Genomic DNA, 27,461 nt, shown 5'->3' on the forward strand with positions numbered 1-27,461 from the left:
CAACAGCTTGTAGACATTTGCGATGATACATTTATAGGTCGAAGTATGTTTCGAGTATCCTTGTCCGTTGAATAATTTGTCTTTTGCTGGATAACAACTGGAACACCGTTACTGAGGTAAGATTATGACATAGTTTATGGACATAAACAATACCAAGCAATGAACAACACGTTTTCTGAGCTGCTTCAACAAAAGTATTTTAAGTGAACATTGAGATACTTATTTCTTGTCAGCGTTTATACACTCCTGGAAATTGAAATAAGAACACCGTGAATTCATTGTCCCAGGAAGGGGAAACTTTATTGACACATTCCTGGGGTCAGATACATCACATGATCACACTGACAGAACCACAGGCACATAGACACAGGCAACAGAGCATGTACAATGTCGGCACTAGTACAGTGTATATCCACCTTTCGCAGCAATGCAGGCTGCTATTCTCCCATGAAGACGATCGTAGAGATGCTGGATGTAGTCCTGTGCAACGGCTTGCCATGCCATTTCCACCTGGCGCCTCAGTTGGACCAGTGTTCGTGCTGGACGTGCAGACCGCGTGAGACGACGCTTCATCCAGTCCCAAACATGCTCAATGGGGGACAGATCCGGAGATCTTGCTGGCCAGGGTAGTTGACTTACACCTTCTAGAGCACGTTGGGTGGCACGGGATACATGCGGACGTGCATTGTCCTGTTGGAACAGCAAGTTCCCTTGCCGGTCTAGGAATGGTAGAACGATGGGTTCGATGACGGTTTGGATGTACCGTGCACTATTCAGTGTCCCCTCGACGATCACCAGAGGTGTACGGCCAGTGTAGGAGATCGCTCCCCACACCATGATGCCGGGTGTTGGCCCTGTGTGCCTCGGTCGTATGCAGTCCTGATTGTGGTGCTCACCTGCACGGCGCCAAACACGCATACGACCATCATTGGCACCGAGGCAGAAGCGACTCTCATCGCTGAAGACGACACGTCTCCATTCGTCCCTCCATTCACGCCTGTCGCGACACCACTGGAGGCGCGCTGCACGATGTTGGGGCGTGAGCGGAAGACGGCCTAACGGTGTGCGGGACCGTAGCTCAGCTTCATGGAGACGGTTGCGAATGGTCCTCGCCGATACCCCAGGAGCAACAGTGTCTCTAATTTGCTGGCAAGTGGCGGTGCGGTCCCCTACGGCACTGCGTAGGATCCTACGGTCTTGGTGTGCATTTCCAGGAGTGTATATGAAAAACGAAAAGATATTTTTTCTGTTTAATCAGAATTCTATGATAAAACACTTACATCGTACATTATGCTATATAATACTGATAAGTCAGATTTCATTGCAGATTTGGAACAAAATAGAGTACAAAACAAACAATTATTACGTAAAAATTAAAATTACCGTGAGATGAAAAATTGTGTGAGAGTTTGGTTCATGGTGAACAGACAGTTTTCAACACACACTTTTACGTACAAGCTGCGACAAACCATTTTTAAATACGAAGTGAATGAGAGTAATGAATACCAGAAGTAGTTTCTAGCATAAGCAAACTCTTCGAAACTGCGCCATCATTCACTTCTTCCCGATATGCGGAACTTGGTGAGGAGTAGACGTGAAGCCCTCCAATTCCATGCCACGTATAGATTCAAATATCCTCGTGCAAACAACGTCGTCCACCATTATAGTCTGGAAATAATATTAACGTAATCATACTATTAACAGAAACAATTTTGCTCTCAGGTTGTACAACTACAACAATAACAACAGATGACAAACCAACAATCACAATAAAGGACGAAATATTGTATGTGAATCAGTGACGGTAAATTTCTTCAAATGCATTGACAGTTTTCCCGGAAAAAAAAACATTACGACAATATCGATGTCTGTAAATGAGTAGATGTTTACTAACATTAACAAATCAATTTTTTTACTTTCTACTATAAACGTTCGCGAGATACGTAATAAATTCTGGGAAGCGTAACATTCAATGTCAGTTTCAATAAAAGTAGTATGGATTTGTGACGATATAACAGAATAAAATAGTTCAACATTTCAGCTACATGACATAAACATGGTACTTCCTTACGCTATGATTTGCTCACAAATCTTGAGTAATTTGATTGAAAATGACTTCATTTGAGGAAGTTTACAAACATAAATCGTGTCCGTTTGTTTTGCTGTGAACAAGGACGCAAGTCAGTGTAGGGTACACTGTTGAACTCTGGAAGACTTTTCATACTTTCGCCTATAACCAGCCCTGTAATAGAAGTTTAATATAGTTTCTTATTTCATTCTGAAATGATAGCACTCACTCTATGTACGCTGCAACGTTTTTTCTGAAATTACAAAAGTTGGGCTAGAAAAGTAATGTTTTTCCAAATGTGATAAGCTGTTCCAAGGTGCAATACGGTCATGTACACTATGTGATCAAAAGTATCCGGACCCCCCAAAAATTACATTTTTCATATTAGGTGCACTGTGATGCACCTACTGCCAGGTACTCCATATCAGCGACCTCAGTAGTCATTAGACATCGTCAGAGAGCTGAATGGAGCTTCCGCGGAACTCATGGACTTCGAACATAGTCAGGGGATTGGGTATCACTTGTATCATACGCCTGTACGCGAGATTTCCACATTCCTAAACATCCCTAGGTCCACTGTTTCCGATGTGATAGTGAAGTGGAAACGTGAAGGGACACGTACAGCACAAAAGCGTACATGCCGACATTGTCTGTTGACTGACAGAACCCGCCGATAGTCGAAGAGCGTAGTAATGTGTAATAGGCAGACATTTATCCGGACCATCACACAGGAATTCCAAATTGCATGAGGATCTACTGCAACTACTATGACATGTAGGCGAGAGATGGGAAAACTTGGATTTCTTGGTCGAGCGGCTGCTCATAAGCTACATATCACGCCGTCGAATACCAAACGATTCCTCCCTTGGTATAAGGAGCGAAAACACTGGACGATTGAACAGTGGAAATACGTTTGTGGAGTGACGAATCACGGTACACAATGTGGCGATCCGATGGCAGGGTGTGGGTATGGTGAAGGCCCGATGTACGACATCTGCCAGCGTGTATAGTGCCAACAGTAAAATTCGGAGGTGGTGGTGTTATGGTGTGGTCGTGTTTTTCATGGAGGGAGCTTGCACCCCTTGTTGTTTTTCGTGACACTATCACAGCACAGGCCTACATTGATGATTTAAGCACATTTTTGCTTCCCACTGTTGAAGAGAAATTCGGGGATGGCGACTGCATCTTTCAACACGATCGAGCACCTGTTCATAATGCACGGCCTATGGCGGAGTGGTTACAAGACAATAACATCCCTGTAATGGACTGGCCGGCACAGTCGTAACCTGAATCCTATAGAACACCTTTGGGATGTTTTGGAACGCCGACTTCCTGCCAGGCCTCACAGACATACATCGATACCACTCTAAATGCAGAACCCCGTGAAGAGTGGGCTGCCATTCCCCAAGAAACCTTCCAGCGCTTGATTGAACGTATGCCTGCGACGCCGAGAGCTCTCAAGGCAAAGGGTGGGCCGACACAATACTGAGTTCCAGCATTACCGATGGAGTGCGTCATGGAGTGAGTATTTTCAGTCAGGTGTCCGGATACTTTTGATCACATAGTGAATGTACGAACAAATCTTACCTTCAAATTTAGCAGCGTTGTGATCTAGAATACTTGACAGTACTGTATACAATGGATGGCGCATTATCTTTTTCTGTACCACAGATCAACAATCAGAAACTTAAATCAAATTAAAAAGAAGTTGACAAAAACCAGTTAAGAGATAAAAACATTTTGAAACATAAACTACCGGGAACTAACAAAAACTGACATTTTCAAGTCAGGTAAATTGCTAATACGTTATAGAAACTCAGTTCATTTGCAAATATCACGTGTTCCGTGGTAGAAGGTCTTCCGTTTTAAGGTACAAGATGGAGCACTACCGTTAAGTAGGGCTTAACCATTCATAAGGTATGTAACTGTTTTTAAAATTACTCACCACAGAACTCTGCAACTGTGATTCCAAAATATTGTCCAAACAGCACTTACATATGTGGGACTCGTAATATTTACAGCACAGCAAGAAACGCTTCCTCATGTCTCAAAACAACAAAACCAGCAGACAGTCCCAGAACCTGTGTGTGACGGTGTGTAGTGCGCATGTGATTCTAAAATCATAATTAGAATGGAACATCGATCGAATGTTCCTTATTCATCCCCAAGCTTGAATTCTAAGATTATAAATGCCAAAATATAAGTTTTCCACCGTCTGCATATTTGCATAACTATGTGGTTTAGGTTCAAAGGGAACAGGAAATGAAAGAACAAGCTTCATAGAGGTTTGATCAAAGAGATCCTTTTGGTGCAGCACAATTTACCTTTTCACACGTGCCTAGCTGTGGCTAACAAACTGTAGGCACTGCATTACCAGCTGGTGCCCCCACCCTCCCCTCACCTGGCATGTAGCCTACGGACCCGCCTGTTTGCTGACCTGAAGAAACACCTGAAAGGTTTTTTAAAACTGAAGATGTACATACTGCTGAGAGCTGGTTTGAGCTTGTAAAGCATGATGCTTTTTGATATGAGTCGAGACGCTGTAGGAGTGTTTTATTAAGTACATGAAACGTGTGGTGGGAGGGGAGGTGGAGGGGTGGGGGGATGGGAAGGGTAGGTGAGAGGACAGTCTTTTGAAAAAATATGGGCTGCCAAAACGCAGACCCAATTCTTTCACTGCACATCCAAGAACATTTCAGGCTTCACCCCCCTTCTACTACCGTACATACGTATTCGCTTTATACGAGCCGATAATGAATGTTTGTTTAAACGCATCTGTTCACAGTATAATTAGTTTGTTCTCACCTTTGCGATCCATACGGGAGCGATACGGAGGAGGTTGTAATTTATTCCTACATTCATCAGTTAATACCGGTTTTTGAACCTATTACACCTGTTTGGCACAGGTCACTTTAGAAATTTTTTTGACGGTCGAAGGAGTGTTTCGCAAACACTCTCCTTCGTAGACTTCTTGTATTTCGCTAGTATACTGCCGATGAACCGAACACTGCGACATGCTTTTCCTACGAATGGGTCTATGTGATCGCTCCATTTCATGTCGCTACAAATGGTTACACATAGGTGTTTGTATGTGCTGACTGATTCCAATTTTTGCCACTGATATTGTATTCGTAGGATACTACATTTTTCATTTTTTGGAGTGCATAATTTAACATATCTGATAACTTTAAGCAAGCTGCCAATCTTTCCAATCTTTAAACATAATATATTCTGTTACTATGTACCATCGAACGATAGAATCTTTTCATGTAGATTATACGTAGAGATTTATTACAGAAATTTTAAGAGAGTGCATCTCGGGAAGAGTCACACAGCATATTACTATCATCCACACACGTCTCGCGAAATGACCAGAGTGTCAAAATTCGAGAAAATGTAGCTAATGCGCACCTTTAGTGACAATTATTCTTCCCAAATGCTGTTCCCGAGTGGAACAGTTAAAAGACTGGGTCAGTTACTGGTACCAGAAGTACCTTCTGCCACACACCATTAGGTGGCTCGCAGAATTTTAATGTAGATGTAGGTTTCCATATTCATTTATGTTCCATGATTCAAATGGTTCAAATAGTTCTGAGCACTATGGGACTTAACTGCTGTGGTCATCAGTCCCCTAGAACTTAGAACTACTTAAACCTAACTAACCTAAGGACATCACACACGTCCATGCCCGAGGCAGGATTCGAACCTGCGACCGTAGCAGTCGCGCGGCTCGTGACTGTAGCGGCTAGAACCGCACGGTCACTCCGGCCGGCCTTCCATGATTCTTAGCGTATTCTCGATCTTTTTCAACGATCACTGTCTATCACTCCCATGCCCAATGTTTCTCTACGATAACAGCGATTTTGCAACTCATTTCGGTACTTTCTAACTTAGTAAAATTGTGAGTCATTTTATAATCGTATACATGGGGTCTTTAGGGAGAAGTATAAAGGTTTAATGTACTCCATTGCCGGACTCTTATTTACGTTGAATTGTAATGTGTCTTTCTGTCACCATGCTTGGCTTTCACTTTGTTTTGAGACATACTTTGGTCCTTGAACTGCTTGCGTTTTGCTCACCATCTTGAGCTCTTCCGCCGTGAAGTCGAACACTGTCGTGACGAGTTTGTGGCCCCTCTCGACGCAGGTGAGTGTGCTGCCCTCCAGTGTGAAGACGCGGGCAACTCGGCGGCCGTCGTGCGTGGACGCGTTCCTCTCGTCATTCAGCTGGAACCTGGTGGTCGTCGTGAAGACACCCGTCAACGAAGTTATCGTGAACCAGTGGCCGGCCCTCGTCAAGATCATGGCCGGGCGCACCTTGTTAGCGACCATCCGCATCAGGCAGCAAATGCCTGAAAGCAAAATCCATTTTATTACTAAGCGAGAATGAGCAGTTGTAATTCGATAAGACGTTAGCTCACTCACATGCTCACCAATGCGCACTAATGGGAAATGGATTGTTTTTCGTGGACTGGCTGTTACACAATTGTCAGTGGTAGGAGTCACACGGCGCGTGTATCATTTGCTTCGAAACTGTCCACCATTTCAGTAGGAATGCAACAGTAGTAGGCACAGCATAGTGTGTTTCCGTTCAGTAACTTGTCCTCAATGCTGAGTCTGTCGTTGCAACACGGCGGACATTTTGTTGGCATCTGTATCCCACAACTCGAAGTCACAATACGATGCTGTGATGAGTTGCAGATTTCAGAACACGAGCATTCTTAAGAAGAACCTGGGAGGCTTTATTGAAAACACTGACGACACCTGTAAACATCGCAATCAGTGGGATTCCGAGATGATTCCCACAATCTCTCAATTGAACTTCACACAAAATCTGAATACAAAAATCGTCGGGCGGAATTGTGCACTGACTCCTTGTTATAGAGTTCTATGATTCAAGTCTGTGTCTGTCCGTAGTTACAAGTGATGATTCTAAACATTTCGCGAGACTGCAAAAGGAACAGGAGCAGACGAAATGAAATCACCAGCCAAATTAATAAACTAAATAAAAAATACAGCAGTGAATGAGAAATTACACAAAAAAGGAAAGCTAAATATTAATGCATTATTGAAAGTCTTGGAATTCCCCAGACATATATCTTGCCAGTAATGATATGGCTAATGAAGAACCGTCGGGATTCTCGATTCTCTGGATGGATGAACTATCGATATACTTAATTAAGTTTTCACAGAACGCTCGGAGAGCAATTCCTGCTAACTCTTGTCCGGTTTTTCCGTTTCGCAGCCACTGAGCGTCAAAGTTCCTTGACCCAGGAGGGCAAGCTGTTAACTGGCCAACAAGCGCCTCGTGAGTCACATCTGTTAACACGTAATCAGTCCTTGCGTGACCACTCAAAAGTGCACGGGAAGAGTGCGCTAGGCGCGCTCTCAACACGAACTATCGATTCACTCGCCGGAGTTCGTCAGCAGAGGTTACGTGTAGTACAACTAGCGCAAACGAGATCCCAAATTGACTGTACTAAGTGCATTCAGTGAGTAGCGACCACCATCTGCATCTACACAGCTGTACTCCACAACCCATATTATATTACGAAGTGTGCAGGAAGGAAGACTGTTGCCCCACTCTTCTTCGAATGCACGCTCTCGGAGTTTCAACAGCAAACGTCTCCTCGATGCAAAATGCCTCTTCGGAAATGTTTGACACTTCAGTTTCTTGAGATCTCTGTAACGCTCTCGCGACGACTAAACGATCGAATGACAAAAAGTGCAGCTCTTCGTTGGATCCTATATTCCTCTGCTATAAGGGACACGCAATTGAATACCGAACACCCGCCACAACGGGACCATGGAATGGTTCCATTAAAAGTGATCACCACATGCACTATGACATTTATCCCACTCGAAGACGAGACGATTAATTCCAGTTCCGTAGAAGGCAGTCACCGCTGACTGATCCACAACCGCAGCTACTCTCGCACTTCCTCGTCCAACTGAAACCGACGTCCACGCATGTTTCCTGAGGTCGCCAAAGATTTGAATATCACACGGCGATAGATGCTGGATGTATGCAGAATACTGCAGTATTTTCTAGCCAAATCGCTGAAGCGGAGTTTTTGTCTACATCTACAGAAGAAAAGCACTCCGTCTACAGGCCACAAGTGACTCATCGGGACCATCCGACCGCCGTGTCATCCTTAGGGGAGGATGTGGATAGAAGGGGCGTGTGGTGAGCACATCGCACTCCCGGTCGTTATGATGGTATTCTTGACCGAATCCGCTACTGTTCAGTCGAGTAGCTCCTCATTTGGCATCACGAGGCTCAGTGCACCCCGAAAAATGGCAACAGCGCATGGCAGCCTGGATGGTCACCCATCAAAGTGCCAACCGCGCCCGACAGCGCATAACTTCGATGATCTCACGGGAACCGGTGTAGCCACTGCGGCAAGGTCGTTTTGCCCTACATCTACAGGATGATTATAATTAAAGTTACACTTTCAAACCGCTATAGAAATAACACCATTGGTCAGATTGACGTAAAATTGCAACGGAATATTATCGGCGAAGGGGGAAAACGTATGGCAGAAGAAAAATAAATCGTAATTTAATAGTGGTCGACTACAAATGGAAAATGACTCATACAAAACTCATACAACAATGCATAAGGTGTACGTTTGACGTTAAACAAACAGTATTGCGCAGTGTCTGTGGGTGTACATGTGTGACTGTTAGTTATGTAAGCCCATCCACCACGGCAAGGTCTTCTCACATCGGGTGGGAAAAATCGGTGTTTAATTGTCCTGAGGCCAAAAACCGCATGAAAATCATGAATAAAGATCAAATCGGATTATTAATTTCCGTGTGACTGGCGCAAAACATGTTCAATATACTGTTCACCACATTTTTTTGCAACAAGTTGAAATCGAGAAATAGCAGGTTGCACAACTGATCGAAGTGTTTCCGGGCATGTGTTGCGCAGTGCGTGCCTTCAATGCAGCTAAGATTGCAATCGGAACACTGAACACAACATCTTTCAGATAGCCAACAGCCAGAAGTCACACGGATTAAGATCAGGTGATCGGGACGGCCAGGCTGTAGGTAAATGGCGGCTGATAATTCTAGCATTTCCGAAATGGTGTTTCAGCTGCTGCTTAACTCGATTTGCAATGTGCGGAGGTGCGCCATCTTGCATAAAAATCATCGCATCCATACATCCATGCTATGGAGAGATGGAATGACTAGTTGCGTAAAAGACAGCGCCTACCAGAGACGGTACTGGTAACAGGACCGTAAGCACCTGTCTCTTCGAAAAAAATATGGCCCTATGATAAGGCAGAAGCGATAGATAACATTCCATCATAATTTCTGAAATCATTAGGGGAAGTGGCAACAAAACGACTATTCACGTTGGTGTGTAGAATATATGAGTCTGGCGACATACCATCTGACTTTCGGAAAAGCGTCATCCACCGAATTCCGAATACGGTAAGAGCTGAGAAGTGCGAGAATTATCGCACAATCAGCTTAACAGCTCATTCATCGAAGCTGCTTACAAGAATAATATACAGAAGAATGGAAAAGAAAATTGAGAATGCGCTAGGTGACGATCAGTTTGGCTTTAGGAAAAGTAAAGGCACGAGAGAGGCAATTCTGACGTTACGGCTAATAATGGAAGCAAGGCTAAAGGAAAATCAAGACACGTTCATAGGATTTGTCGACCTGGAAAAAGCGTTCGACAATATAAAATGGTGCAAGCTGTTCAAGATTCTGAAAAAAGTAGGGGTAAGCTATAGGGAGAGACGGGTCATATACAATATGTACAGCAACCAAGAGGGAATAATAAGAGTGGACGATCAAGAATGAAGTGCTCGTATTAAGAAGGGTGTAAGACAAGGCTGTAGCCTTTCGCCCCTACTCTTCAATCTGTACATCGAGGAAGCAATGATGGAAATAAAAGAAAGGTTCAGGAGTGGAATTAAAATACAAGGTGAAAGGATATCAATGATACGATTCGCTGATGACATTGCTATCCTGACTGAAAGTGAAGAAGAATTAAATGATCTGCTGAACAGAATGAGCAGTCTAATGAGTACACAGTATGGTTTGAGAGTAAATCGGAGAAAGACGAAGGTAATGAGAAGTAGTAGAAATGAGAACAGCGAGAAACTTATCAGGATTGATGGTCACGAAGTCAAAGAAGTTAAGGAACTCTGCTACCTAGGCAGTAAAATAATCAATGACGGACGGAGTAAGGAAGACATCAAAAGCAGACTCGCTATGGCAAAAAAGGCATTTCTGGCCAAGAGAAGTCTACTAATATCAAATACCGGCCTTAATTTGAGGAAGAAATGTCTGATGATGTACGTCTGGAGTACAGCATTGTATGGTAGTGAAACATGGACTGGGAAAACTGGAACAGAAGAGAATCGAAGCATTTGAGATGTGGTGCTATAGACGAATGTTGAAAATTAGGTGGACTGATAAGGTAAGGAATGAGGAGTTTCTACGCAGAATCGGAGAGGAAAGGAATATGTGGAAAACACTGATAAGGAGAAGGGACAGGATGATAGGACATCTGCTAAGACATGAGGGATGCCTTCCATGGTACTAGAGGGAGCTGTAGAGGGCAAAAACTGTAGAGGAAGACAGAGATTGGAATACGTGAAGCAAATAATTGAGGACGTAGGTTGCAAGTGCTACTCTGAGATGAAGAGGTTAGCACAGGGGAGGAATTCGTGGCGGGCCGCATCAAACCAGTCAGTAGACTGATGACCACAAAAAAAAAAAAAAAAAAAAAAAAAAAGAAGATAAATGATGCCGTAACGCCGCACCACAGAGCCACACAGTGACCTTTTCAGGCTGAAGTGGTACTGGTTGATTTGCGTGTGGACTTCCCGTCGCCCATATTTGGCAATTCTGTGTATTCACATATTCCGTCAGATGGAAGTGGGCTTCGTCTGTCCACAAAATCTTCCACGGCCTATCATTGTCCACTCCCATGCGAGCAAGAAATCCTAAAGCAAAGATCTTTCTTGGTGGCAGGTCAGAAGGAAGCAACTCGTGCACATGGGTAATTTTGAATGGATAGCAAAGAAGGATACTTCGTAGGATTTTAAGCACCGCGCTCACGGGTATGTCAAATGTTCGGGCAATTCTCTGTGCACTACACTTTTGCACACCGCCACTCGTCTCCTCCTGCATGTCTGTGGGCACTTCTTTGACCGACATCGAATCAATTCGTTTCCTCCCTCTACCACATTGCACACCAAAAGAACCCGTCTTTCCGAATTTCCGAATCATTGTCTCCAGACCCACAGCAGTCATCGGACAAACGCCTTTTTGCAAACCCTTCAGTTTCCGTAACTTCTGCAGAGCGACGTGTGTACAGTCATCATTCTTGCAATACGGCTTTACAGGCAGAGCGCGATCCTGCATTGAGACAGTTATGGCGACCGTCGCAGACGCGAAAGGAGGGAAAATCGTGTAACCGGCGTGTTTACACCAGCTTCAATGGGTCGTGACATTACAAGTGTTTTCATTTATGTATTGTGACACGTACAGCGTCACCTATTGATCAATTTTGACACAATTTTTTTCTTCTGCCATACGTTTCCTCCTTCGGCGATAATATTCCGTTGTAATTTGACTTCATTCTGACCAGTGGTGTTATTTCTACAGCGTTTTGAAAGTATAACTTTCGTTATAATCACCCTCTACATCTACATATGACACAGATACTCCGCAAGCCACCGTACACTAGCCGTCGAGGACAACATACTGGATTCTATTACTTGATAAGTCTTCGAGCCACTCACATTTCTGCACCACCACTAGTCATTTCTTTTCCTGTTCCACCGGTAAATGGCGAGACGAAAAACGACTATCTGTATGCCTCCGCATGAGCGCTAATTACTCGTATCTTATTTTCACGGTCGTTACGGCAATGGACGTTATCATGTTGGCGGCGGTAGATCGTTCGGCAGTCAGCTTCAAATGGCTGTTCACTAAATTTTCTCAATAGTGTTTCTCGAAAAGAATATCGTCTTCCCTCCAGGGAAGCATCTCCGTAACACTTAGGTGTTGTTCGATCGTCACACCAGCGTCCTATATACCGCCTTCTTTACAGATGAATCACTCCTTCCTAAAATTTTCCCAATACACCGAAGTGGTCTTCCCTACCATAGTTCTCACGTGCTCAGTCCTTCTCATATCACTTTGCAGATATTTAAAGGAGTTGACTGTGTCAAGCACGTCACTAGTAATACTGTATCTGAACGTAACAAGTTTGACCTTTCTACTCATTCGCCATTCACCCCCACCCCCCAGCTGGTAATTTTGTCTGTGTCGTCTTGTATCTTCCTGCAGTCACTCAACCTCGACACCTCATCATAAACATGGCATCATCGGAAAACAAACTTAGATTGCTGCCCACCCTGTGCGCCTAACCATTGATGTATGCAGAGAACAACAGCGGCTCTATCACGATACTCTTGTCTCTGATGATCACTAGCCGTTGAGGACAACATACTGGATTCTATTACTTAATAAGTCTTCGAGCCACTCATATGTGTACGTATCCCATATGCTCGTATCTTCTCTAACAGCTTGCAAGGGGGAACCGTGTCAAATGCTTTCCGGAAGTCTGCCCTTTGCCCGTCGTCCGTAGTTCGCAGGATGTCATGTGAGAGCCGGCCGCTGTGGCCGAGCGGGTCTAGGGGCTTCAGTCTGGAGCTGCGCGACCGCTACGGTCGCAGGTTCGAGTCCTGCCTTGGGCATAGATGTGTATGATATCCTTAGGTTAGTTAGGTTTAAGTAGTTCTAAGTTCTAGGGGACTGAGGACCTCAGATGTTAAGTCCCATAGTGCTCAGAGCCATTTGAACCATTTTGTCATGTGAGAAGACGGTAAGCTAAAGGAGCCCTTTGATCGCGGAACCAAAATCAATGCGCAGGGCTATGAAGATATTTTGCAGAAACTGAGATGCACTATAAAGTTAAAATGCTCAGGAATGCTGTCGGACGAGATCGTCTTGTTGCACGATAATGCCCGCCCCCAGATATGTGTGGAAATCAGTTTCAGAAGGGCGAGGAAGTGCAAGAGTAGGTGCGGTTGTGGATCCGTCAGCGTTCTACGAACCAGGAACTCATCGTCTCATCTCCCAATGGGGCAAAAGTCTCAACGCGAGTGGTGATTATTTTTGAATGGAACTATTCCACGGTCCCGTTGTGGCAGGTAGTCGGGTTTCATTTGGCTGCAGCTCACACTAATCTAACTTGGTAACGGTCCGAAATTGATTAGCAATACTCAAGAGTAGGCTGAGCAAATATTTTGCCTGCCACGTCTTATATGGGCAAATTACATTTCCTAAATATTGTTCTAATAAGCCTCAACCTGGCTTTTCCTACAGTTTAGAAGAGCTGCGCGTTTCGTCATAAGCTTATTTGGTAAGCGTGATAGCGTTATGGAGATGTTTAGCAAACTCAAGTGGCAGACTCTGCAAGAGAGGCACTCTGCATTGCGGTGTAGGTTGCTGTCCAGGTTTCGAGAGGGTGCGTTTCTGGATGGGGTATCGAATATATTGCTTCCCTCTTCTTATACCTCCAGAGTAGATCACGAATGTAAAATTAGAGAGATTCGAGCGCGCACGGAAGCTTTCCGGCAGACGTTCTTCCCGCGAACCATACGCGACTGGAACAGGAAGGAGAGGTAATGCAGTGGCACGTAAAGTGCCCTCCGCCACACACCGTTGGGTGGCTTGCGAAGTGTAAATGTAGATGTAGATGTACATGTAGATGTAGTTTTTTTTACGTGGTTAGTCCACTGTAGGTCACTCCATATAGCCGATCCTATGTGGTTACTGTTCCCACTGATATGTCGTCGATAGTGTTATCCGACAGTTGTGCTTGTCTTCGCCTGTTTAAGCGCAATAGGTTGCATTTATTTATGGTCAGGTTCAACTGCCAATCCCTGCACTGATCGTTAATCTGGTGCTGGTTATCCTGCAACCCTATAGAGACTTCTGGCGTAGCTAGTTTCCTATAGACAACAGCACCGAGAGAGTTGGCGTACGGGTTAGCATCCTGGACTCGCATGTGGGAGGACTACGGTTCAAATCCGTCTCCAACCATCTCGATTTAGGTTTTCCGTGATTTCCCTGAACTCTCTGGGAAAATCTCGGGATGGTTTCTTTGAAAAGAGGGCAGCCGATTTCCTTCCCCCTTCTTTTGTAATTCGAGCTTGTGCTCCGTCTCTAATGATGGGCTGTCGACGGGACGATTAACTTCAATCTTCCTTCATTCCATGCCTTATAGACAGCTGCTTCATCTGCAAAACAGCGTCATGGAACGTCCAAAGTCTTCCACTAGATCATTTATATGCAGGATGAGCCAGCTAAGATAGGCCACCCCAGAATGAATAAATACTGAGGGTGACCAAAACTCCGTTAACATTTGAAAATTAGTGGAATATTATAGTTGACAAATTAGCACATATGCCTGATATAACATGGTGTTTTATTGAAAGTAAAAACGAGTGCAAGAACTGACCAATATATGGCACTGGACAGCAACTCTTGATTGGCGCCGCATGAGAATCGTGTATAAAGTGACCTACAGTGTGAAAGGGACTCTCCACCTCCTTTTCCAGCACAACTTCTAACACCTGGATGATAAGCTTCATCCTGATATCTACCCTATCTACTAACCCTAGCTCTACCTCGCCCCCTCCCACTTCTCACGGCTCCCCTCCTCTTCACTTCCCCTGAGCGGATTTCCTTCCTCCTCCACGACCCTCTCCCTTTTCAGCACACCCATTCTGTGTCGTTGCCCTCCCTAAATACTTGCTTTCCATTTCACACCCAACCTGTCTCCTGCCCCTTGGCGCCCCCCCACCCCCTTTTCATCCCACCCCCTCTAGCTCCTCTTCCCATGCTGCACCTTCCTTTCCCCTCTTTTTTACCTCCTCCCAGGCCTCCTCCCCCTTGGCAGGTCCCTCCTGACAGGTTTTATTCTTCACTGTGTGTGCTCCATCTTTTACAGCAGTTTTAAAGTGTGTTTGTTCTGAAGTGTTTTAATACTGTGGCCAACTTTTATCTTCAGTGTATTTTAATGCTCCACAAATCGCTTTATGTCGACTTTTCTCTCCCCCAATACACATATCTGTGGCAGAGTATATTAAACCCCCATTTTCTCCTCCTGTTATGTCCTTTAATGTCGTTTAATCGCCTTTTATATGTATAGTTGCCTCTTTTTTAACTGTAATGTCACTGGGCTGAAGAGTGGCGGATTGTGCCACTGCCAGCCCTCCCCTGAAATCACAATAAAGGAAAACAGAGAGGGGGAGACAGATTTGCCAGCGATCGCGGCATGTTGAATTTACCAGAAAAGGCACAGTTAGAGAAGTTTTACTATCTGGAAGGAGAATCCGCTACTGCAGCTTTACGATCCAGGTGCCACTTTGAAGAAAATGATCACAAACTTCGAAGCCACAGGTTGTTTAGACGATCGTGAAAGCAGTGGGTAACCAGACACAAGTGCTACAGCTGCTTGTACAGTTCTGGAGGAAATGGAAACTTGAGCGCGTTCATATCTACAGGGCAAAGTCAGCACTCGTGAAGTTGTACATCGCGCCAGCATTCTATGCACTACTGTTGGGAGAGCAGTAAGGCGTACCCTCCAGTGCCATCCAAACAATGTCCAGTATCATCATGAATATTTCGCCACCGATTTTGTGACGCTGAGAGCACTTGCGGTGTAGGCACTTCAAAAATAGAGGAAGATTACGAATGGTTGTCTAACGTGTTGTGGACTGACAAAGTCCGTTTCACACTCCAAGGGTATGTCAACACGCACAACTGAAGAATCTGAGCTACCAACTATCCTAGAACTATCGAGGAAACCATATTGCATGCTGAAAAAATCACGGACTTGTGCGAATATACCACGTCAGTCGTAATCCGATCCTTTTTCTTCGAAGATGTGTGTTGCAGTGCTTTTCAAACTGGCAGAATTACGAGGTACGCCGATATGTTACTGGATCGCATCATCCCTAGTCTGGCTGATAAACACCTGCTGGAATATACGACCTTAACCCAGGGTGGCACTCCACACCCCTTTGCTACGCGTGTGAAAAATCCCTTACGCACATCGTTTCGTAAGGGTCGCCGCCCGCTGTGGCCGAGCGGTTCTAGGCGCTTCAGTCCGGAACCACGCTGCTGCTATGCTCGCAGGTTCGAATAGGGATGGATGTGTGTGATGCCCTTAATTAGGTTTAAGTAGTTCAAAGACTAGGGGACTCCTGACCTCAGATGTTAAGTCCCATAGTGCTTAGAGACTTGCCCTCCCAGGTCCCCAGGCCTGAATCCGTGCGACCACCCGACCTAATTAGAGACGTTAAAAGACAACATCCGACAGTAGTTTCTCACCAGATCTATTGATATGTGGTTTACAGTACTGCTCACACCTCGACTACAGATATTGTTGATGAATGACGACCAACATCTTGAGTATTTGTTATAAAGAACATTGTCTTTCCTAAAAATCAAGTGTTATGCTAATTATTGCTTTTTAAGCATATTAAGCGCCATCTGTTGGCATCTATTTACACATTTTAGTTTAAATAAAACCCCATGTCATTTAAAGTACGTGTGTCATTTTTTTCTCTCTGCCTACATTATCTCGTATTCCCGAGGTGCCTCTTAGTGATATTTGCGTTGTGTGTTACTGCTGCTAAAATGTTATTTTCACTCATCTTTTTCCTTGGCGTATTTAATTCTCAGCACTTCAAATTTCTGGTACTTTTTTATGTTTACGAGTGCTTGGCACGATGTGGACACTCTTCAGCATACAACCACACCGCTGCTGTAATAGTATGGCAACATTCTCCATAAACAATAATTACTTTTAAGAGTGTCGTACACATTGTGAATGTCTCAATAGTTTTACGAGCAAGTTATCTGATTGATACAACAGCAGAACACAAACTAATGGGCTTCAAGCGCACAAGTAAACATAAGAAGTATACCAGAGTTACGTGTTTGCGTAACATTTGGCATAATAGCACAGACGTTTGTGGACCCTCTTACCCTTACAGTTATCTTGATAGTGTTTGATTAAGTCTCGCGTGTATAATGCTGATGAAGTTCTCTTAGAAGCTTCCTTCAAATGCTACAGAAAAGACTAGCCCTATATAGTCCCATTAGAAACATACAAAATGGGTTTCATAATCTGCCTCCAATAAACGATGAAAATTCCTAAAATCGTCAGGAAATTCGCCATACTGTTCGCTAAAGCTGAGTGAAAACTACACCTCGAGATATTTATCCATCCTCATGTATCTGGGGTAGCCTGTCTTCCTCTATTCAGTTAACAGTGGTGGTCCTATCATACTTCCTAGGGATACCCATGAAATTACTATGTTGTTCTCTTTAAGAGCGGCGCCTTGAATTATGCTGTATCTGGCCCTATACTCGCCCTCGTGTTTTGTTCACTGGTCGACGGTATAGAATTGTAGCAAATGCCTACCTAAACACGGCACCAACACGGGTGCTGCTGTTACGGCGCTTTGGACGTCATGGACGAACAGAACTAGATGAGTTTCGCAAGATCTCTTTTCTAGGAATCCGTATTGATTTTCATTGATGATATTTCCGTTCTCCAAAAACGTCATTATACGTGAGTTGAAAACATATTCCATACTTCTGTAAGAAATTGACGTAGGCCTGTCCTTCGACCCTTCTTGAGAACAGGAATGACCTTCCTTTTTTCAGTTGATAGACAGCCTTGATTACTCTCCTGGCCTACTACTACAAGGGAAATCTTCCACATAATCACTGTAGAATCTTACAGGTACCTCATCCGCTCTAGAAGCACAATTAAACACCTGCAGTTGCTCTTCTCCATGATTACATGTCTCAATACCTGCTATTTCGGTGTTCGTGCGATGATTGAGAGAGGAAATCATTTTACAGTCTTTTGAGGAGGATTAGCTACGGAAGACCGAATTCAGTGTTTCGGCCTTCTCCCTGTCATCTTTAGTTTCGGTGATATAATGGTCACAGTGGATCTGAATAAACGATTTTATTCCGCTTACTGATTTTCGTTAAGTCCAAATCCTCTAGGGTTTTATCCTAGATCGGTCGGTAAAATTTCACTTCCAAAAATCTCTGAAAGCTTCTCACGTTGCTGTCCATATACTAATGTTCGGTTTGTGCTGCTTTTCTTAGTCAGCTAAGTTTTGACTTCGCTTAAATTTATGATGAAGCTTTCATTGACTTCGTAGCAACTTTATAAAACGGCTATTGGACAATAGTGGGTGTTTCCCAACTCCAACGGAGGCAGACCGCCCCTCCTTGGGTGAAGAAGCTACACGCACTCTTCCCGCGTTTAAATAACGAGAAGACGCAATAGATCCAAGGAGTCACCTTTGACGCTGGGGACTCTAATCAAGCTTCGATTTCACTTCTCGTCAGCCGAAAACAGAGAATGCCACTTCAGTGGAGTGAACATTATTGCCTTCGTATGTAGTTATTCCGCTTGACAGTCGGTGTTTACATACGTGCGCTTACGATGTCTGCTATGCTCTAAACAGCTACAAAAAATATAAAAAAGCTAAATATTGCTCCTCAATAAAGAAGCCGTGTTTTCAGATTAAAGTATGGGAATTCCAGCCGGCCGCGGTGGTCTCGCGGTTCTATGCGCGCAGTCCGGAACCGTGCGAGTGCTACGGTCGCAGGTTCGAATCCAGCCTCGGGCATGGATGTGTATGATGTCCTTAGGTTAGTTAGGTTTAAGTAGTTCTAAGTTCTAGGGGACTGATGACCACAGCAGTTTAGTCCCATAGTGCTCAGAGCCAGCCATGGGAATTCCGGTGCATCTATCAAGCGAGCAATTCATCTTTTTAATTCGTCCATAAAATTCGGGAGTGCAGCCGCATAATCTTTATTTCTTTTCTTTCTAATATTTCTGCCGGATATCCTCCGGCCATCTTCAGAGTAAGCTGACTGGAGCTACAGTATGCTGCAGCACTAGTTTCGGAGTTTTACGCCGCACAAAATACAAGCGCTCGCGACGTTGATCGGCTACAAAGAGTATGCATAAATTGAATCTGTAAGTTCGCGGTCGATACATGCTGGGATATCGATGTGTCATAATTAACTGCATGCGAGTTTGTTAAAGAAAGCGTTGGTTTTGTGGATTTGTCTACATTAACGCCGCTATCTTTGTTGATTAAATTCTTCTCCAAACAAGCCTTAACTGCTACTTTCACCATCGAGTCCCAAAAAATGAGGTCGACGCTAGAATTTCGTCATTTTCACGCTGAATTGAGTGACCGGTATCAATGCAGTGCCCTTCCACATCCGATGTATTGGGCTGAAAAAGTGAAGTGCATCCACAGTGTTTCATGCGCCCTTCCTGGACCGTACGAGTCGTCTGCGTGATATATGAAGGGCTACACTCGCAAGGGACCCAGTAAACTTCAGCCTTTTGGAGGATCAAGCCATCTTTGACAGAACCCAGAAGCGCTGCTGTCTTTGTTGGAGGGCAAAAAATCACTTTGTTTTGTCAGGACCCAACCTATTTTTAACGACAGCTTTTCTTGTCAGACGAGTGTTAGCACGTAAGGTTGTAATATATGACAGATGTAAACAAGCATTATTTTGTGTATAAAGGACGTCGTCTCGATATGATGATTTTTTATGCTGTTAACTTAACCAGTATGTTTAAAAAGTCACTTTTCCTATTACCATATGAGAGTTCTCCTTTCTTAGCGTTTCTGGTTGGTGGTGTGCAACCATACTACTGAAAACCTTCATAGAGTAATAATTTGCGACTATCGGCCTTGTTCCGTATTTCAGAGTTATACGTCCACTTGGCCCATTCTTGCCTGGGTGTAATTTTATACGTTTGACTCCTCATTTCATGAGAGGATTATTTACCTATAGTTCAATTGTCTGAAGATACCTTTAAATACAGGCGAAACGAGTCGTAAAAGAACTACAGTACTAGGAAAAGTTATCTACTATTTTCTCTGCACTTCTAACTTAGGAAGGGAATGAAATGCAACACCCAGCTACAAAACTTTTTTTATAATCTCTCCATTGAATAAATCACTGACATACAGCAGAACTGTTTTCAAATCTAAATTGAAATTGTTTCTACTTAATAACTCCAACTGTACCCTAGAAGAAACTTGAACAAAAATAATTAGCCAGTTAGAAATATCTATATAGAGAGGGTGTATCAATATGCAACATAACCCGACATGGCTAAAATTAATTTCACCTTATATACACTACTGGCCATTAAAATTGCTATACCAAGAAGACATGCAGATGATAAACGGGTATTCATTGGGCAAATATATTACACTAGAAATGACATGTGATTACATTTTCACTCAATTTGGGTGCATAGGTCCAGACAAATCAGTACCCAGAACAACCACCTCTGGCTGTTAGCCTTGATACGCCTTGGCATCGAATCAGACAGAGCTTGGATGGCGTGTACAGTTACAGCTGCCCATGCAGCTTCAACACGATACCACAGTTCGTCAAGAGTAGTGACTGGCGTATTGTGACGAGCCAGTTGCTTGGCCACCATTGACCAGACGTTTTCCGTTGGTAAGAAATCTGGAGAATGTGCTGGCCAGGGCAGCAGTCGAATATTTTCTGTATCCAGAAAGGCCCGAACAGAACCTGCAACATGCGGTCGTGCATTATCCTGCTGAAATGCAGGGTTTCGCAGGGATCGAATGAAGGGTAGAGCCACTGTTCAAAGTGCCGTCAATGCGAACAGGAGGTGACCGAGGCGAGTAACCAATGGCACCCCATATCATCACGCCGGGTGATACGCCAGTACGGCGATGACGAATACACGCTTCCAATCTGCGTTCAAAGCGATGTCGCCAAACACCGATGCAATCATCATGATGCTCTAAACAGAACCTAGATTCATCCGAAAAAATGACATTTTGCCATTCGTGCACCCAGGTTCGTAGTTGAGTACACCATCGCACGCGCTCCTATCTGTGGTGAAGCGTCAACGGGAACCGCAGCCATGGTCTCCGATATGATAGTCCATGCTGTTGGAAACGTCGTCGAACTGTTCGTGCATATGGTTGTTGTCTTGCAAACGTCCCCATCTGTTGAGTCAGTGATCGAGACGTGGCTGCACGATCCGTTACAGCCATGCGGATAAAACGCCTGTCATCTCGACTGCTAGTGATACGAGGCCGTTGGGATCCTGCACGGCGTTTCGTATTACCCTCCTGAACTCACCGATTCCATATCCTGTTAACAGTAATTGGATCTCGACCAATGCGAGTAGCAATGTCGCGATGCGATAAACTGCAATCGCGGTAGGCTACAATACGACCTTTATCAATGTCGGAAACGTGATGGTATGCATTTCTCCTCCTTACACAAGGCATCACAACAACGTTTCACCAGGCAACGCCGGTCAACTGCTGTTTGTGTGTGAGAAATAGGTTGGAAACTTTCCTCATGTCAGCAAGTTGTAGATGTCGCCACCGGCGCCAACCTTGTGTGAATGCTCTGAAAAGCTAATCATTTGCATGTCACAGCATCTTCTTCCTGTCGGTTAAATTTCGCGTCTGTAGCACGTAATCTTCGTGGTGTAGCAGATTTAATGACCAGTAGTGTAATAAAGCGACATCAGTATATACAGGTTCGGGATGGTTCTCAAGCGAATCTTAGACGATTCTTCCTGCACAATAGTGGAATGTTCAGGTAACAATGATGGCGATGGACTACAAAGAATGGGTTATACTGAGATCTGGTGACTGTGGTGGCCATGGAAGTTGTGGCAATTTACCCTCCTGCTCACAAAACCAGTCCAGGACATTGCGAGCTGTCGTCTTGGAAAACAGCATTACCACGGGGGAATAGCCATTGCACCACTGGATAGACATGATCACCCAGAATGGTCACATAATCCTTGGCAGTAATGCAACCTTACCGAGAAATCTTGGGGCCCATGGAATACAACGATATGGCTGCTTAAATCATCACCAATCCCCCGCCATGTTTCTCTCTTGGAAGCAAGCAGTCTGCATTGACGACTTGGAATGGTGTACGCCAGATATAATCTCGGCTAGAAGTTGGAAACAGTTTGAAACAAGGCTCATTCGGCCAAACAGCTTTCCGTTGCTGCATAGTCCAGGTTTTATCGCTTCGGCACCGAGTTTTACTGTTATGGGCTCTTGCGTCACTGATGTGTGACTTTGAAATTCCAGCTCGCCCTGCAGTTCCCACACTGTGGAGCTTCTTTGGTGTTGTTTTGATACTGACAGGGTTCCCGAGTGCGACATTCAATACTGTACTGACTTTCGGAGCTACTGTCATCTTATTTTTTGTCATAGTCCTCTCCCATGACCGTCTGTCACGCTCATTGAACGCACACATTCGTCCGCGTTGTGACTTAATGGTGTTATTCCGCTTTCCCTGTATGAGGTACGAATCTTCGATACAATGCCTCCTGGAACATCAGAGACTTCGGACATCTTGATTACGGAAACACTTACCACACGAGCAGCAACAATTTGCCCAAATTTCAATGCACTAAGCTTCGACATAATGCACTAAAAACTATATAGAAGGCCGGCCGGGGTGGCGCTACAGTCTGGAACCACGAGACCGCTACGGTCGCATGTTCCAATCCTGCCTCGGGCATGGATGAGTGTGATGTCCTTAGGTTAGTTAGGTTTAAGGTCTAGGGGACTGATGTCCTCAGAAGTTAAGTGCCATAGTGCTCAGGGCCAACTATAGACATCGCTGTTGCGACCACGACAGACACTTATAACGTACTGAGGACATTGTACAGGAGCCGGTCGTGATCAAATACAACAGGATCACTGCAGGGTTACCTAGAACTGGCATTTATGTTCGAGCACGTGTTTCTCGCAGTTCTTCCAATACCTGCTATTCCGTATGAGTCGGCTTTCGATAAAGTGTACCGCGCTAACTTCAGTCGGCTCACTTTGAAGAGGGCCGGAAGACGTACGGCTGAAATGTTAGAAAAAGAAGAAATATAGTTTATGCAGTTGCACTTCGGAAATTGAATGGATTAAATACGCGGCGAAAACATCAACTTGCACAACTAATCTTTTTAATGGCCAAACGTGATACAGCACCTCAGCAAGTACTTTCATTCATTTCTCATTTTCAAGCAAGCTAAGTTGTGTAGGATATTCTTTACATAATTTCACAGGTTGATTCAGCTGCCCCCACCACTGTCGTTTTAAGCAGCCCGGAATGTTGCAGCTGGGCTTTATGGGACTGGCGCGAGATTTTCACGTTCTGTAAAAAAAATGGTTCAAATGGCTCTCAGCACTATGGGACTTGACACCTGAGGTCATCAGTCCCCTAGACTTAGAACTACGTAAACCTAACTGACTTAAGGACATCACACACATCCATGCCCGAGGCACGATTCGAACCTGTGACCGTAGCGGTCGCGCGATTCCAAACTGAAGCGCCTAGAACCGCTCTGCCATACCGGCCGGTTCACGTTCTCTCGCTCGCTACGAGCGAACTATTAGTCTCACAGAAAAAAATGAACAGGATCTTTTTTGTAGAAAATATAATGGAGTTAAATTCTGCACTGGGATACGTTTCCTCTGGAGGCCAAGGTTTTTCAGTTATTCAAAGAAAACGTACAAAAGTGACCTTCAAAATCACCAGCAACGAACCTACAGTCATCCCACAGCAGTGAGGATTTCTAGTATGTTGTTCGTGGCTCTCTCTCTTACCACTGTATAAAAAATTTCCAACTATACGAAATACACCCGAGGTTTGAACTTTTTTGGTGTCTATTGATTGGGCTATTACGCCACCGGCATGGTCGTGGTCGGCTACTTTGTAAACATTATTAATTTAGATCTGCTCGTGACATTAATGAACAAAAAAAGACTTCTGTAAACATTACGGTCAAGTTAATTACACTGACACTTCGATAAAATATAACACTCACAAACAAAATGTTTCGTAGTCAGATGGCCTCACGAGACGATGTAATTGTTTATTTCATGCTGTTAAAATTCACAAATTTGTTAGGTAAAATTTAAGCAAACGTCAATTTTAAGATTTGTAACGCTCAACTAAGCTGGTGACGTAGTGAAGTCAGTCAATGAAGACCAAAAAAGGTCGAATGTGGGAAAAAATTCGTGCATTCTGAAGTATATGTACATTAGTAAGGAGGGAGTGACATGAACACTACCTGGTCCAAGTCTTTTCGGTCGATATCACTGGAGCTGTATTTCGAGTCTGCTTGGGGCTGAGTGTGGGAGCAGGAGTGCGTTTCAGTGTCATCTCTGTACGTTTTTCTTGAATAACTCGAAAACTATGGCCTCCAGCGAAATAATCTCGCCGGACGTTGTGGCCGAGCGGTTGTAAGCGCTTCATTCCGGAACCGCGCTGCTGCTACGATCGCAGGTTCGAATCCCGCCTCGGGCATGGATGTGTGTGATGTCCATAGGTTAGTTACGTTTAAGTAGTTCGAAGTCCAGGGGGCTGATGATCTCCGTTGTTAAGTCCCATAGTGCTCAGAGCCATTTGAACGATTTTTGAAAACATATCCAATAACAAAATTTAACTACATTGTATTTCACACAAAAAGTACCTGTTCATTTTTCTGTAGTACTGACAGTTTGTGGGTAACGAGCAAGATAATATGAAAATCTCGAGCGTAGTTTCCGAAATCAACTGTAACGTTTCGGGTTGCGTAAAACGCAGTAGGAGTACCTGAATCAGCCTGTACAACTAGCCACCATTATTTTAGTAATATTCTGTATTCATCTATACAGCAGCATCACAGACGTTGTGTTTTTTGAATTTCAGAAGTATGTAACTTGCAAGTGCAATTCTTCAAAAGCATGTACTGTATCATGCTTGTGCATTTATTTCTATAGCAAATGAGCGTGCAGATGACATGAACTAGAAAAATAAGTGCAACAAGCTGTACAATAACGTACAGAAGGTCATGCAGAACATTATATGCTAGAAAATATAGTACACATTGAAGGTGGTGCTAAGGTAGTGAAACCAGTTTGGGCATTAAAAAAATAGTTGTTCGCGTAATAGGCGAACGCACATCCCCACACACTTGAAAGCATTAATTTCACTGGAACTAAATTTCCTACTTTTGTCCTTTACTTTCTATCGATTCCAAGTTTCCTACCTAAAAATATTCCTGCATCAAAATAACTAATGTCTAGCTTTATCTTTTAGCTATCTACCTGGTCCAGATCTTTCCGGTCGATGTCATTGGAGCTGCATTCCACGCCAGGTATAAATGACAGTAAAGCATACCAATATAGCCCAGGGTGGTGTATTTGTTGTTGTTACTGGTTATCTACAACTACAGGATTACTCTGCAATTCAAAATTAAATGCCTGGCAGAGGATTTATAGAACCACCTAAGCCATTTTCTCTACCGTTCGTCTCCTGAACAGCGCGTAGGAAAGTCGAACACTGAAATCTTTCCGTACGAGCTCTGATCTCTCTTATTTTATTAGCATAACTTACGATGTTTCTTAATCGTACATCACTTGCCCATTCTGGCAAAAGCATAGCAAGCATCAGACGACTGGCCACTGTTTGTCTTTATACGCTCTCTATGAGTTATGATCTTTTGGTGTCATTTGCAGTCGAAACGAAATAATTGTGGAGTTTCTTTGCAAGAGTAAGGACTAACTTTTCTGTTTTCAAATCTTGGGTCGTCCGACCATGTGTCCAGTGACAGTGAATGGCAATTACACCTATATTTTTATAGCTATTTATTGTTATTCCACTTAGATTGTCTTCATAATGCCTTTTATTTATGTTAAATCTGTAATTACATCTGTGTGATTCCAAAGTGCCAATAGTTATACGAGTACATTTATCATAAGTAGTCGTGAAAATTGTCGATTCCCTCTTTCATTGTCAGCACCACATTTCAATTCAGAGTGTTTCTACTTGATTATCATTGCTAATAAGCCATCCTTTAGCTTCCTTGGTTACTAATTTCCTTCATTTACCGCTGTAAATTGTCAATGTTTACACTGAAAACCAGAGTAAAATTGTCTTTTTTTAGCCCTGCTACTTTAGAATCCTGAAACTTCAGTTTTCGAAAGTGACTTTTGCTGTGTTTTTAATAAATTCCCAGGAGTCGCTGTTTTCTTCGAGCGTAGCTCGCGACAAAGCTTCTGCGTGGAGGGGATACGTGACGTCATTGTGACCTCACGCGACGTGGGCGCCACACTCCGCACGCGGCGCGTCAGTGGACTTCGTTAAAAGTCAGCAGCTTTGACGACCTGGCCATCTTGGATTCGATGTATCTGGGTGCACGTTACATATCACGGACGAGAAACGTAATACTAGCACGGTTTGGCTGTTTGGTAAATAATCTGTTAATTTTTTTTTTTTTAAAGGAGGATGTGTGTTTTGTGCCCGAAAATATGAATGAATAACAGACCGCTGTGCAGAATTCAACGATATAATTCCGTCGTGCGTTACCGATTGTATCGTGGTATTAGTGTTGTCTGCAAATACCGTCGGCAGCTGTTTGACACAGAACTTTAAGTGTAAATCCAATTGTCTCAGTACACATAAGAAATTGTAGAAATGATTACCTTTTTCCGTAATATGAATACAATTTTAACTACCGTTTCTTAAGGCACTTTTCTGTAACTTTATTAGTAGTAGCATGTAATATGTGCAAAATGCAAGTGAAGCCATATAAAAGAAGCAAATACCACGCAAATTATAGATATTGAAATGAAGCTAAGACACTCACAATTACTCAAGACGGAACCGTGCGACTGCTACGGTCGCAGGTTCGAATCCTGCCTCGGGCATGGATGTGTGTGATGTCCTTAGGTTAGTTAGGTTTAAGTAGGTCTAAGTTCTAGGGGACTAATGACCACAGCAGTTGAGTCCCATAGTGCTCAGAGCCATTTGAACCATTACTCAAGATATGAAAACAGGATGGCTATTGCGTATGAAAGCAATGAGAATGAGTTCACAAAAGGCTTTCCATTTACTCGATTAGATATGGCAGGAAAAATTAATGAAAAGTCCAAGTGCAAGAAGTAGTTATTGAGAAACAGATGTGTAAGCAGTAATATTTTAGCAGAGAACGAACCAATTTCGCCATTTACCGATCGCTTTCATGTATTCGTTGAAGTTTTCACTCTGCACTAATTTGTACCTGCGACCTAGAAATTCTTCAAGATACATCTCTAGTATGTACACTTTGGCGACAAACTGCAAAACTCGACTGCGCCCGTACACGGTGAGAGGGCGACTGATGCCACAAACTTCCGGCCACTGACCTTGATACTTTCTCGTGGAGTAGCTTCGTGCCGGAGTGGCGGGGATAATTTGAGTGCACATTAGTAGACTTCAGAAGTTCTGAGCCGGAGTGTTCGACTTTACCA

General features: G+C 43.8%; 1 protein-coding gene across 1 annotated transcript; it reads right to left on the reverse strand.

The window, feature by feature from the left end:
* Positions 1-1,286: 1,286 nt before the first annotated feature.
* Positions 1,287-27,296, reverse strand: LOC126284721 (fatty acid-binding protein, muscle-like). The gene is made up of 3 exons (XM_049983856.1): positions 27,183-27,296; positions 6,148-6,419; positions 1,287-1,668 (listed from the first exon to the last, which is right to left on the reverse strand). The coding sequence occupies exons 1-3, from the start codon at positions 27,259-27,261 to the stop codon at positions 1,555-1,557; spliced, it is 465 nt and encodes a 154-aa protein (XP_049839813.1). The 5' UTR covers positions 27,262-27,296; the 3' UTR covers positions 1,287-1,554.
* Positions 27,297-27,461: the final 165 nt, after the last annotated feature.

Source organism: Schistocerca gregaria, chromosome 8, assembly GCF_023897955.1.
Source record: "Schistocerca gregaria isolate iqSchGreg1 chromosome 8, iqSchGreg1.2, whole genome shotgun sequence".
Classification (NCBI taxonomy): Eukaryota; Metazoa; Arthropoda; class Insecta; order Orthoptera; family Acrididae; genus Schistocerca; species Schistocerca gregaria.

Excerpts from the sequence above, each read along its gene's own strand:
- LOC126284721 (XM_049983856.1), bottom strand. The coding sequence starts at position 27,261 with ATGTATCTTGAAGAATTTCTAGGTCGCAGGTACAAATTAGTGCAGAGT. Across the intron at positions 6,420-27,182 it reads CGAATACATGAAAGCGATCG|GCATTTGCTGCCTGATGCGG; the intron begins GTAAATGGCGAA and ends TTTTGCTTTCAG. Across the intron at positions 1,669-6,147 it reads CGGCGGAAGAGCTCAAGATG|ACTATAATGGTGGACGACGT; the intron begins GTGAGCAAAACG and ends TATTATTTCCAG.